The 14505-nt window shown below is 40.2% G+C and overlaps 1 protein-coding gene across 1 annotated transcript in view; it reads right to left on the bottom strand.

Moving 5' to 3' along the window:
• The window catches only part of LOC121316904 (importin-11), a 174426-nt gene that overhangs the window by 109502 nt on the left and 50419 nt on the right, over positions 1–14505 (bottom strand). The window contains exons 15-16 of the mRNA XM_041252240.1: positions 10960–11065; positions 3378–3504 (exon numbers count right to left, since the gene is read on the bottom strand). Of these exons, the coding sequence (XP_041108174.1) occupies positions 3378–3504; positions 10960–11065 (233 nt within the window). The remainder of the gene's footprint in view (positions 1–3377; positions 3505–10959; positions 11066–14505) is intronic.

Below are 14505 nucleotides of genomic sequence, written 5' to 3'. Positions count from 1 at the left end.
GCCTCTGAACACTAAACCCTATAATCTGGTCACTTAAACAGTAAATGATCTATCAGTGGACGATAAGAGTTAGATTTCAGTTTTGACAGCTAGCATATCGTCAATCTAAAATTCAAGATGACAGGAAGATATACTGGTACATTTCAACAATTGATAGCTCCAGAGTGAAGGTTAGCTTTTACCTTCATCTTCCTAACAGAGTATTTCATACTTCAAAATATTTCAAAAGATGACCTATATATATGTATGTATGTGTATATATATATATATATATATATATATATATATATATATATATATATATATATATATATATATATATATATATATATATATATATATATATATATATAATTTTTTTTTTTTTTTTTTTAAAAACCTAAAAGGTTGTAAGTAGATGTTTTTTGATTACTTGTTGAATGTCCATATGTCATACAATGAAAATTAATGTTCGTTGTCAGTAGTAACAGTTTTTGTTTTTTTTTTTTTTTTTTTATCTGTGCACCAGCTTCACTATCTACAGATAAAAAGACGACCAGTCCTATTACATTAGAAATACAGTGCCTTGCAAAAGTATTCAGACCCCTGACCAATTCTCTCATATTAATGAACTACAAATGGTACATTGAAATTTGTTCTGTTTGATATTTTATTTTAAAACACTGAAACTCAAAATCAATTATTGTAAGGTGACATTGGTTTTATGTTGGGAAATATTTTTAAGAAAAATAAAAAACTGAAATATCTTGCTTGCATAAGTATTCAACCCCTGTGCTGTGGAAGCTCCCAGTTTGCACCAATGAAAGAAATATCCCTAACAAGGACACAATTACCTTACCATTGGCCTCCACCTGTGAACCATTAAAGTTGCTGTCACATTTTCTGGATAAAAACCCCACTGTTGAATGATCATTGGTAAGGCTGTGAATCTGAAGGAAAATGAAGAACAAAGAGCATTCTACAGAAGTTACAGATAAAGTAATACAAATGCATAGATTAGGGAAAGGGTACAAAATAATACCCAAGTGTTTGGATATCCCAGTGATCATAGTTGGATCAATAATCAGGAAGTACTGATTAGAGCAGAAACCTCAGAATGGAGTGTGGTAACCAGTGGTGTACCACAGGGATCAGTATTAGGTCCTCTGCTATTCCTAATCAACATTAATGATTTAGATTCTGGTATAGTAAGCAAACTTGTTAAATTTGCAGACGACACAAAAGTAGGAGGAGTGGCAAACACCGTTGCAGCAGCAAAGGTCATTCAAAATGATCTAGACAAGATTCAGAACTGGGCAGACACATGGCAAATTACATTTAATAGAGAAAAGTGTAAGGTACTGCACGCAGGAAATAAAAATGTACATTATAAATATCATATGGGAGATACTGAAATTGGAGAAGGAATCTATGAAAAAGACCTAGGAGTTTTTGTTGACTCAGAAATGTCTTCATCTAGACAATGTGGGGAAGCTATAAAAAAGGCCAACGATGCTCAAATACATTGTGAAAAGTGTTGAATTTAAATCAAGGGAAGTAATGTTAAAACTGTACAATGCACTAGTAAGACCTCATCTTGAATATTGTGTGCAGTTCTGGTCACCTCGCTATAAAAAAGATATTGCTGCTCTAGAAAGAGTGCAAAGAAGAGCGACCAGAATTATTCTGGGCTTAAAAGGCATGTCATATGCAGACAGGCTAAAAGAATTGAATCTGTTCAGTCTTGAACAAAGACGACTACGTGGCGACCTAATTCAAGCATTCAAAATTCTAAAAGGTATTGACAGTGTCGACCCAAGGGACTTTTTCAGCCTGAAAAAAGAAACAAGGACCAGGGGTCACAAATGGAGATTAGACAAAGGGGCATTCAGAACAGAAAATAGGAGGCACTTTTTTACACAGAGAATTGTGAGGGTCTGGAATCAACTCCTCAGTAATGTTGTTGAAGCTGACACCCTGGGATCCTTCAAGAAGCTGCTTGATGAGATTCTGGGATCAATAAGCTACTAACAACCAAACAAGCAAGATGGGCCGAATGGCCTCCTCTCGTTTGTAAACTTTCTTATGTTCTTAAGTGGAAGCTGTATCACACCACCCTGGCACTGCCAAGAAAAGGCCGTCCCTCAAAACTCAGTGCTCAAACAAGGAGGAGACTTGCGAGAGAAGCCGCAGAGAGGCCAACAATCACTTTGAAGGAGCTACAGAGTTCAGTGGCTGGGAGTGGAGTAATGGTGCACCAGTTAACCATATCAAGTGCTCTGCATAACACTGGCCTGTATGGGAGGGTGGCAAGAAAGAAGCCGTTACTCAAAAAGTACCATCTGAAAGCACGTCTGGAGTTTGCCAGAAAGCATGAGAGTGACCCAGCTGCGATGTGGGAAAAGGTTTTGTGGTCAGATGAGACCAAGATAGAGCTTTTTGGCCAAAACTCAAAGCGCTATGTGTGGCGCAAACCGAACACTGCCCATGCCTGAAGACATACCATCCCTACAGTGAAGTATGGTTGTGGCAGCATCATGCTGTGGGGATGCTTCTCATCAGCAGGGACTGGGCATCTTGTTACAATTGAAGGAAGAATGGATGGAGCAAAATACAGGAAAATACTGCAACAGAATCTGCTTCAGTCTGCTAAAACACTGAAGCTTGGGAGGAAATTCACCTTTCAGCAGGACAATGATCCGAAGCACAAGGCCAAAGCAACATTGGAGTGGCTCAAGAACAAAAAAGTGAATGGCCTACAGTGGCCCAGTCAAAGTCCTGATCTCAATCCCACTGAGAATCTGTGGCACTATTTGAAAATTGCAGTCCACAAGCGTCGTCCAACCAACCTGAACAACCTGGAGCAAATCTGCCAAGAAGAATGGGCCAAAATCACTCCGACACTGTGTGCAAACGTTTTTTATTTTTCTTAAAAAATATTTCCCAACATAAAACCAATGTCACCTTACAATAATTGAGTTTAAGTGTTTTAAAATAAAATATCAAAACAGAACAACATTTCAATGTACCATTAGTAATTCAGTAATATGAGAGAATTGGTCAGGGGTCTGAATACTTTTGCAAGGCACTGTAAATACTTTAACAAGAACAGCACTTCGTTGTTAAAGATTATTGAGAAGGAGCTTGTAGAATAATGCTTAAAAAAAATCCTGTCTGCAGTCTTCAAATATGCTCATGATTGTGGAAAAATGGTACACCAAATCCATGCACATACAGCATGTCTTGCATTCAAATGTATGCATCTTGTGATATTTTTTTTCAACCTGAAAAAGATTAGTTCATCACATTCATATGGTCAACTGAAGGTCGAATGATAGAGTTAAAAAAAAAAAAAAAGGAACAATTTGATAAAATGACTTCAAAATGTTTCTACGTACCACCAGATCAGGATCTTGCATCAGATTTAGGATGGCCTCATATAACAAGGGTCGTAATTCAGACTTGAATTTCACAGAAATCCACTGTCCAATCAGCCATATCACCCTGCGCCGGATAAGCTTGTAACTGCACATTGAAGTAGAATAATAAAAAAGGGCAAAAAGAAAGCAAAATTAATTGGACAGAATTATACTGTAATAGGAACAAAGCATATATTTATCTACTGGGAGGGATAAATAAATTGTGAACTGGGGGAGGGGCATTGGTTGTTTCACTCCACTCAGACCACTGGCTTATTAAAAATCTTGGTATTACAATATGGAAACATTTGTATCACAGGGTCACTGGTACTGGAAATGTTATTCATTTACTAAGGATACAACTTGTTTGGGAATATATTGTCCACATTGATATCCACAATATCAATACGCTCTCTCAATACCAATACAGAATGACTGGGTGAGAGTCACTACCACGGCCAGACTGACCTGTACAGAAACCCAACCAAGTTTTTCTCGTTTCTGAAAAGCACCTTGATGTGTGTGCAAGTAAACAAATCATTCTCTGTGAAGGAGTACACAACAATCAAAGAAAATATGTTTTAAAGACAGACAATGTCATATAAGAATAGATAGTTTGTAAATATGACACTGGACAGAACCTGTAATGAAATGTTATTGAGAGAACAATATAAATCAGCTGTTTATATGAAGACACTATTTCAAAGCATGAGATCAATGAGGCAAGGGAAGGTTGTGGTTTTTTTTTTTTTCTTTTAAACAGGAAAACACTGGTAACTGAATTTAACTAACCTACAGATTTAGTACACAGGGTTTATACTGCATAACCCTGAAAGTATGAAGTCACTACCTCAAGTGGTTTTATAGATATAAGGCTTTGACACTATGGCAGCAACAGCTTTGTAAAATAACTGGCACAAATGGGCAGATTTGACAATTCATACAAGCTTCTCTAACAGTAATGCTTAATGGACTACTGTAGGCTTCATATGTCTTTCCTTCTTAGGTTCAACATATTGGGGGAAAAAAAAGTGACCGACTCTCCATTAACACCATTTTACACTATCACTGGTCATAACACAGAGCGAGAGTCCTCTGTGCTGGAATAAAGCATATATTAAATGTAAATAAAATCTGGTAGGTTTGATTAATTAACTGATTAAAGTCAACTCATGATCAATCTAAAACTGACTTGAAGTCATTATTATTACATGTACATTACATACAAAAGATGTAGGTCATGGTGATCTAGACTACTTTTTCTCATACAGAGGTCAAAGTTTGTATTCACACCTGTTGAGATAATGTTACTAACATACAGCACTTATCTATTCCCCTTTGTTCCTAGTTGATTCACATGTACCCAATTAGCAGCAACAAAATTGATTTACAATATCACATTGGTTTGTATCAGCTGGTTTATGTTCTTTGTGAAATGTACACAAAATCATAAGACATAGTACAGGATCAGAATACCACCAGACAAAATAAAATAAAACCATAGATAAAAGAAAGTTACAATAACCTTTTCTAGCCATCACATAAAGTACTGCAAGGCTATCTACAGCACTTGAAAGACAACTAAACTTCCCAAGGACAGCTGGTACTCAAGTTTACAAAACTACAACCTTAATGCGTCTCTGTGATCTAGCCACAGATCAAAGTAGTAGAGACACAAGGGCGGATGTTATCCTACTCTCCGATTGTAATACAACAACGCAGTCCTGTATAAAAATGCATTTAAGTTGCCAAATTTGCAAGTACTGCAAAAATGACACATGCCACACCAGATAAATACTAGCTTCACTGAGGTGCTGGGAAATTAGACAATCCTCTAACAGGACTTCTTAAAAAACAAATATTAAAAAATAAAAATAAAACTTTTTACACAGTGGAGACACGAAAGTACAGGACAGGTTTGCCTACCTAACAAGACCAATTAAAAAACATAGCCAATTACTCTAATCGTGCTCTACAAGCCTGTACATAATTTTACTGGGTATATAAAACACTTTGAGAGACTTTAGTTTTTATTAAGAATGATCCCTGAAGGACAATTCTTATTGCTTAAGTGACATGCTTCTTTTGATATATTAAGATGCATAATCATGTTCACACATTTGACCCAAATTAATCCAACATCTTGGTTTGTGGACTGTGTGCCAAACAAACTACTGAGCAATTAGGCTTGGAAGGGGGGCTTCATTAACATTCTGGATAGATAAACTCTAGCCACTTTCCTTTAGGACTCCCAAAGCCTGGTACAGTATTTCCTACACCTCTCCTGCTGGGATGACCGTAATCATTTATACAGTAAATACTTGTCAATATAATCTGTCAAAATGTTCCTCCCAGTGTGAGTGTGATGGAGAGATGACTGAGAAAGCTGCTTTAACTGGATTATTATTTAAGATTATAAAGCAACACGTTATTTGACAGAGCTCCTTCCTAAATACTGCTAAAAAAAAAACAATGTATGATTCCTAGGTAAGAGTGGTTCTAGGAAAAAAATGTGTGTAGTGAAATATTTAAATATATATGCTTGAATAAATCAATGAAATATTCCAACATTAATTGCACAGTCAAATATTACTTGAAAATATATAAAGTTTGTTGCAGAAAACAAATAATATTTAAAAATATTTAAGTATATGCAAGTTATTTGAATATACAGAGCCTACAGAAAGTCTACACCCCCTTGAACTTTTCACATTTTGTCGTACAAGTGCCTCAGAGTCAATGCATTTCAACGACTTTATTCGTATGGAAATATTTTCAAATAATTGCTTTCCACAAACAATATTTAAATATTTTGAAATAATATGTATTTTATTATTTTCAAATAGTTACTTTTCACCATATTTATAACTATATTTATCCCAGGTCTGTTAGATAGCAATTCCCAGCCTTACAGTTTGAGAAGAGCCTCTGTGGAAAGTAATGCTGCTGACAGGAAACAGCAGCACAAGGACAGAGTAGGCTTTGACAAGAGCAGGCTGACGCAGCTCTGCCCACTAACAGTGACAGGTTCATACTTACCGACGTCTTTTTTGTCATACAAAAATTTAATTTGCCACGTGTGCGTCAAGCTGGGACACCTGTACTTCTATTGGATTTCTGTGCACTCCGATCTCAGTTAGATACCTGAGCCAAGTCAAATCTGGCTTCTTTAAAAGTGTTTACATTTTCTTGTTTTTCAAGCATTGGTGTCAGCTAGGCGTTGAAAACGTGACAATGGTTGTTACTCGAGCTAATCTTGATTGATTGCCAGAGAAAGTCATATGGGTAAATGTGTGATGACTTTAACTCCTCAAATATAGTTACTATCCATGTAATATATATGATAAACTACATCGATCCCACAACACTGCAAAAGTTTAAAATCCAATGCAGTTAATAGAAACCTGGTCAGCAATATTAAAATATTAAAACAGACTGACAACGTTAGACAGCCTTCCAGAAGTAAAACAGGTAAACAATTCACAAGAGATAAGCCAATGGTCTTATGAAATGCATAGATTTCCTTTCTTATTCTGAACAGTGTTTTGCATAAATCTGATAACAGAACCATCCAAAAATGTGAATACAAAATAAACTGCAGAATATGGTTGCAAACAATATGAATGCCATTTACTTTCAGTCCCTCTATTATGACAGTTGCTGTCATTTACCACACACTCCTTTCAGTATATTTAGAGAAGCCAATACTGAAGTTCTTAGAGGTGACAATTAATTTACTCTTTGATGCTTATCCGCCCGAGCTGAAGTAATGAGAAATTATAAATCTCCCAGTGCATTTCACATTTAAACTTTGATGCAAGCAGCATTTTAAGTTATAACCTATTCAGGCAAGCAGGCAGGCAGGCAGGCAGGCAGTGGGCAACAGCTACAGTAGATTACATTTACTGAGTTATTCAAGTGCAGTACCGTGGCTGAAATCCCATATCCAGGCTATGGTTGTGACATTATGCTCTAAATCATCTACTGAGTTAGACTCATGAATTCAAAATTGTATGAACATTCCTTGAAAACTGTCATAAAAGTATGACCATGTGACAAAGAGCGAATGAATCTGGATCAACAATCTCCCTCTTGATCTGTAAGAGCACTGCACAGCAGGAATTACGTGCCCCGTACTGAATGGTTGGGCAGTTCATTCCGGGGGCAGTCGGAATCCGGCCATTCAGGAAAGAGACGGTATCACGGTACCAGGAGTCATCGCCCTAGTACGGTGAGCAAAGTTTCATTCATGAATTGGAGGAGACGTGATTGAACTAGCTATCGGAGGGGGCGGGGTTATGGGTACCTTAGGGGGACGTGACGTCGTGATCGGTTCCTTTGTTGTGGTTGATGGGAGGAAACAAGGACTGTTGTTGAAAAGACAGAGTTAAGTGGGTGCTTGTTTCTTGCAGCCATGTGTGTTTTTGTGTCAGCAGACTGATCAAGCACGGAGCCGGGAGCTGCAGCCTTGGTGCCAGCGATTCACTCGGACTTCACTGCACCTGCACTTAACCAGCATCACTGTTCCAGCACCACACCTACATCAAGAGCACTGTCCGGAGACATGTCTGTTTGTGTTGTGTCTGTGTTTTTGTATTATTATTTCGGGACTGTAAACCCTCGTTTCGGCGCTGGCGATACCCATTGTTGTGTACAGCCAGCTTTATTATTTTTAAATGATGAAAGTGGTTGGAGAATTAAAGCTTGAACTGTGAACTTTGTGTCTGTCCTTGTTCGGAGCACCTGCATCACCCTCTCACTACACACAGCAACCCACACGTTCACAGACCATCAAAAAACAAAAAGTGGAATTTGAGAATGTTGGTAGTCAATTCTTTAAATGAACCCCCTGTTCTGTGGTTCAGATTTGGAATGGAATGTACACCTGCACTCTCACATTCTATATCTGTCCAAGGAATATAAAACACACACACACACACACACACACACACACACACACACACACACACACACACACACACCTATACAATATATGTAGGTCTACTGATTTTCCACGATTGCGGAATCACGGATGGAATCGTGGAATTAGGCATTGGGAACGGAACTGGCATTTTGGGAATTGAATTCTGCTTTGCAACTGCACCTTTATATATTATCTTTTACCGCTGTTATTCTCCTATAAAAAAAAAAAATAATGGATTGCTTTGAAAACTACACTACCCAGAAGCCCGGCAATGACGCTTGTATAAAACGTTTTTGTATGTTTATTTGGATCACTGGATAACAAGAAAACAGGTTGTTTTGTGGGCGTTACGTTGATGGTCTGTCTCTGCTGCTGCGCTGCCTGTATGCCGTGCGAGTCAAGTTGTTTAAAAAAGCAATAGCTGTTTTGTAAGTTCAATTCTGTAGAATAATTTGGGAGTTGTATATGCAGACAAGTGAAAAGTACCTGAAAAAAAAAAAAGATAAAAAAAAAATAACTTACTTGATTTCATGTATTCATTTATTTAGATATGGAAAATCTGTTACTCCGTCACCCGCTCAACACAAGGAAACAGCACGGTGGTTGAGGTGAAACCTTACAGTTTTATAACTTATTATTTCTAATTTACCATTAACTCCTTAATAATACTACATGCTCAGAGTGATTTTTAGTTTTTTTTTTTTTTTTTTTTTTTTTTTTTTTTTTTTAACTCGTGTTGCTATATCATGTCTCTCTCTACTCTAGCTACTGTAGCAAGAACAGGAAATTGTAGATTCAGCAATGAGTGGCCCAATAAATACTTATTTTACCAACTGTACTGAAAGCAAAGCCAATGTGTTTATTGTGCAATTAATGTGTCAGAAGTTAAGGAATACAATATGAAAAGGCATTCTGAAACCCAGAATGTCACATTTATTTTAAAATGTTTGTAATGGTACTCTGTTAAATTCTCACACTGCTTTATTATCATACTATTCATAATATGTGTAAGTCTTGTTCAATATATGAACATTAAGTTATGTAATTTTATTACTAGTTCTAGCTATTTGTCCAGGGTATGCAAGAATCACATGCAAGCAGTTTTACAGCAAGTACAGAATAAACCAGTCTGCGCTGCTGCAGATGAAATTACAGGTGGGAGAGAAGTGTCCTGAACATTGTAAAACACCTTTATTTGTTGACTGACATACAGTACATTGTTACTAGTGGACTGCTTTAAGAATTTTTATTCCTGAAAACTACAGTATCTCACGGGCTTAAGAAAAATGACTTATTTTTACATAAAAAAAATCTATCGATGCTCAAATTACGTTGTTAATTCTTAATAAGTTGGTAAAAACGGAATTGGTCATTTTGAAAAAACGGAATTTGCCATTCCCAAGAATGGAAAATCAGGAGCCCTATATATGGAAAAGTATGTTTAAGCCAAAATTAAATCAGTTTAAAAGATCCAGATCAAAATCATAAAATCAAGGCTGAAGATGTATTTCCTAGTTTTATACAACCAACTAGATGACTTTTTCCTTAAACTGATAATCAAAATAAATTATCTATATTATATTTGATCACTGGAAAAAATAAGGCCTGTATTACTCATTTCTGAATGCAATCTTTTTCTCAAGATGCTGTGCTCCCTGGCCCCAACCTAGTAGATCAAATGTAAAGTAACACCACGGTTAGAAACAAACAAAATTGTGGTTCTAGTCCTAAGGATTAGAACCTTTTGAAACTTGCTAGCCCTTATGTGAAGTTCTGGAGTCGGAATCAACAACAGCTGTTGGGGCCCCTAAAATATCAGACTTAAATTTAATTTTCCTTAAATACGAATATATCAGAATTAGTTAAGCAATCATCCTTAAATCTATATAGGTTTTAAATACTAAATGTCAACCTACCAAATAAGTTGTATGTTCAAGCAATTGAGCTTTTTCAAAAAATAAATGCATAATTTAAAAATGAAGACGTAATGTGAGGAAATGTATGCGTTTATACTGTTTTGATGTCTAAAAATTACATTTTGTTTATACCAAAAGTTCAAAGTTAAACCACAGCAACGAATACACTAACAGCATAAGTAATCACACTGATAAAATTCAACAAAACGATGACGGACATCTCAAAATAATGCAAAATTCGGAATGACAAGTTTTGTAAGCATTATGAATTAATGTTTGTTCACCACTGCTACACCCTGTTAGAAAATGTACTTTTCCTGTATTTTGTAAACGCAAGTCTACGAACTTGACAGTATATCTCTACACTTTATTTATTATTTATTTTTTAAACCACCTCACCCACAGAACTACTGAGCTACAGACATCAGCTTGTCCTCGTCAGTTTTATTTCACCTCGGGCAAATGGGCGAGCATTAGTTTCTAACTCTGATAAAAGGAGACTTCCACAATTCATAGGACAATCTGAAAACTAAACCTTCGTAAATACATACCGCTTAGCAAGACATTAGGTTATTTTCTTTCTCCTGGGAGAAATTCATAAGCCAGTTTTTATATGAGGTCAAAACAAGACATTTAGTAAGCAGTCTGAATAGATAAAACACTAAATCCATGCCAAAATAATTAAACAAATTAAAACATATTAACCAGTTTAGTTTGTTACCTATTATGACTGACATGAAGTTCAGCCAAAAGCTGGTTCTTGAACCACTGATCGAAGTCCACATTGTCAAACAGTTCATAAGCTGCCAGTCCCACTGCATTATAAACTGATGGAAAAAAATTACATTAATAGAATTCTTAAATTAAAATGCATTTACTTAAAATCTCCCTGCATGACTACAATTAATGAAAACTACAAACACAACAATAGTTGAGGGAAATATCAGTTCCCTTTCAATTCGAATGACAACCATTACCGAATGGGAAGAACCTCTCTGACCGTCAATCTCTGAGCAAATATACAAAAGCTGCCCTATCAGGGCCCTGCTGTGAGGGGGAAGTCCCTCCCACCTCCTGCTGAAGAGGGATGTCCTCACAGTAGCACATTGCCATTTTCTCTCTCATCCCTCTGAGACAGGTCGTATATTGGTTTTGCTTTGATGTACCGAATTTGGCTAATTTATTGGATTTATCTGCAAATTAAAGATTAATTCACAGTAAAAATTGTGCTGAAGCGTGTCTAAGAGAGTGCTGTTGCTTTATTCTCGCGTCAGTTTTCTGGCTAGAGCTGGTTTCGACCCCTCTGAAGAGATTAGCAAGCGGCCATTGCTCTTTCACTACATGAGGCCTCGTGTAGTTGTTATCCCGTGTGAGAGCTGTTGTGGTGCTGTAAGGAGACCCCGCGGGCTCGCGGTGTCATCCTCTACACAGATTAAAAAATCGGCCACAGACCAAAAAAAAAAAAACAACTTGGGCCTAGCACCCCTCTCAATCCTCGGCAATCACGCCGATTGAATCGGCTGCATACCCCGGCATCGACCGCGTTTTTCCCCGCCGATCACGAGGTTGAGAAAACAGCGCCTACACAGAGCAGATTGACTCGGCATTGGTGTTAACATCTTCAGTGCCGCCTACAGCTCGGCCCCGACCGTGCCAATTCATCAGCACTGACCTTGGAACAGGTCCACTCCGCGTCGACTGTCTCTGCATCGACAGCACTTTTCTCGCGCCTCCAGAACAAGAGGGAAAGAGAAACCGCTTCCACCAACAGAAAGGGCACCCAGAGCATGCCCTCCCCCTATGCCAGGACTTCCTGGAACTGGTGCGCTCCTCCTGGAGCAACCCAGCATCTGCACCCTCAGTCTCCAGAACAGCAGAGTCTCTGCTTCTTACTGCAGGAGCCCAAGAAGCGGGCCTAGGCATATTCCCCACTATCGGGGACACGGTCACGGTTTTGGTGCAAGGTTCCACCTTCACTAAGGGGGATAAAGACCCAACCTGTCCGTCCAAGTCTTGCAGAACGACAGATGCAATGCTCAAAAACGCTTACGCATCGGCAGCACTGTGGGCCCGAGCAGCAAATGCCTTGGCAATACTGGTGCTCTAACAGAATCAGTTGGCAGAGAGGCTGCAGGTGAGGACTACACAGGCAGACAGGGGTAACCGGTTCTTCAGCTGGAGACCAAGCCCAGGGCCTAAGAAAGACCCACCCCCTCCCAAGCCCAAGGGAGACCACCCCAGATGGGACCGACTGCCTCCAAACCCCCACAACCAGACTGACCAACGGCAACAACCCATGGCAAGGCTGCACCCAGGACTTCCGGGTGCTATCAACAATGAGACACAGATACGCTTTACAATTCCACATAGGTCCGCCACCCTTCAAGGGTGTGTGCCTCATCACCGTCGAACCAGCGTCGGCGATACTCCTTCAACAGGAGATCGCCAATCTTCGAAGGAAGAACTTTGTATGCTTGGTAAGTCCAAGCGATGCCCTCAGCGGCTTTTACTACAGTTACTTCCTGGTGCCCAAAAGGGACAGAGGTTTCAGACCAATTATGGACCTCAGGGTCCTCAACTTGTTCCTCAAACAGAGGAAGTTCAACATGTTGACAGCACAGCGCATCCTCCAGTCCGTCCAACTGGGGGACTGGTTCACATCGATCGACCTGCAAGACGCCTACTTTCACGTTCCGATCCGTCCCGCGCACAGAAAATATCTGTGTTTCACCTTTCAAGGCAACGTGTACGAATTCTGTGTGCTGCCATTTGGCCTCTTGCTGGCACCCCGCACATTTTCAAACCAGAACTATCTGGACGATTGGTTGATTTGCGCGCAGTCAAAAGCACGAGCACACAAAACAGGTCATAGATCATTTGGCGAAGCTGGGGCTCTCAACACATCAACAGAAGAGCAACTTCATACCGTCTCAGTCCACAGTGTTCCTGGGGATCAAACTGAACTCTGTGAGCATGCTTGCCTCACTGTTGGAAGACAGGATTCAGTCATTGGAGACCATACTCTCCCTATTCGGAGAGGAAACTCTCCTACAGATCAAACTATATCAAAGGTTGTTGGGGCTGATGGCAGCCACCTCGAGAATCCTTCCACTAGGGCTGCTGAGAATGCACCCGCTCCAAGCCTGGGTGAATATGCTCAAGGTGCACCCGGTCAGAGATCGGTACCGGCTGGTGAGAGTGTCTAGACAATGCCGGAAGACAATGTTGTGGTGGCTCCGTTCCGGAAATCTGTGCCTCGGCTCTCCCCTCGGATCCCCTCACAGAAGGGAAGTGATCACTACAGACGCCACCAGTCTGGGCTGGGGAGCGGTCTGGAATGGGAGAGGAATAAGAGGTCGGTGGAAGGGACATTGGCAGCAAGCGCTCATAAATGTGCAAGAACTGCAAGCAGTGAGCCTGGCGTTATGACATTTTCACCAGCAATTAGTGCACAAACATGTACTGGTTGGGATGGACAACACCACAGTGGTAGCCTACAGAAATCACCAAGGCGGCCTGCGCTCACTGAGCCTTCATTACGCAGCGCACACACTCCTGTCCTGGACGCACAGAAACTTGCGTTCCATCGGGCAGTTCACCTCCCGGGTGTGGACAACAAGGCAGCAGACCTCCTGTCCAGAGGAGCTCCAGACAGCTCGGAGTTGAGGATGCATCCTCAAGTGGTGGAACAGATTTGGGAAAGGTTTTGGCCGGCACGAGTCGACCTCTTTGCCACAGCCGAGTCCACTCATTGCCCCCTATGGTTCTCCATGGAGAGAGACAGAGGTCCCCTGGGAGCAGATGTGCTTGCTCACCCCTGGCCATGGGGGCTCTTGTATGCGTTCCCTCCGCTACCACTAGAGAGGATCAGGGTGGAGAGAGCACATGTTCTGCTGGTTGCACCCAGATGGCCGAGACGCCCCTGGTTTGCTCTACTCTCCGACATGTCGGATCAGCTGTGGCAGCTCCTGCTGCGCAAGGACCTCCTGAGCCACGCGGAGGGGCTATTATGGCACCCGAACCCAGCCCAGCTCCAGCTCTGGTCGATGAAGTAGAAACACTACAGTCTGCTAGGGCGCCGAGCACTAGAGCCCAGTACTCGGATAAATAGAAAGTTTTCCAAGACTGGTGCCTTGCCGAAGGTCACGATCCGGTGACTTGCCAGATTGAGACGATACTAACCTTCTTACAACACCTGTTTGACGCAGGGAAATCAGCGTCCACTTTGAAGGTATACCTGGCAGCAATATCAGTGTGCCATGACAAA

Source organism: Polyodon spathula, chromosome 1 (assembly GCF_017654505.1).
Source record: "Polyodon spathula isolate WHYD16114869_AA chromosome 1, ASM1765450v1, whole genome shotgun sequence".
NCBI classification, from domain to species: domain Eukaryota; kingdom Metazoa; phylum Chordata; class Actinopteri; order Acipenseriformes; family Polyodontidae; genus Polyodon; species Polyodon spathula.
This window is presented reverse-complemented; position numbering and strand designations above follow the sequence as displayed.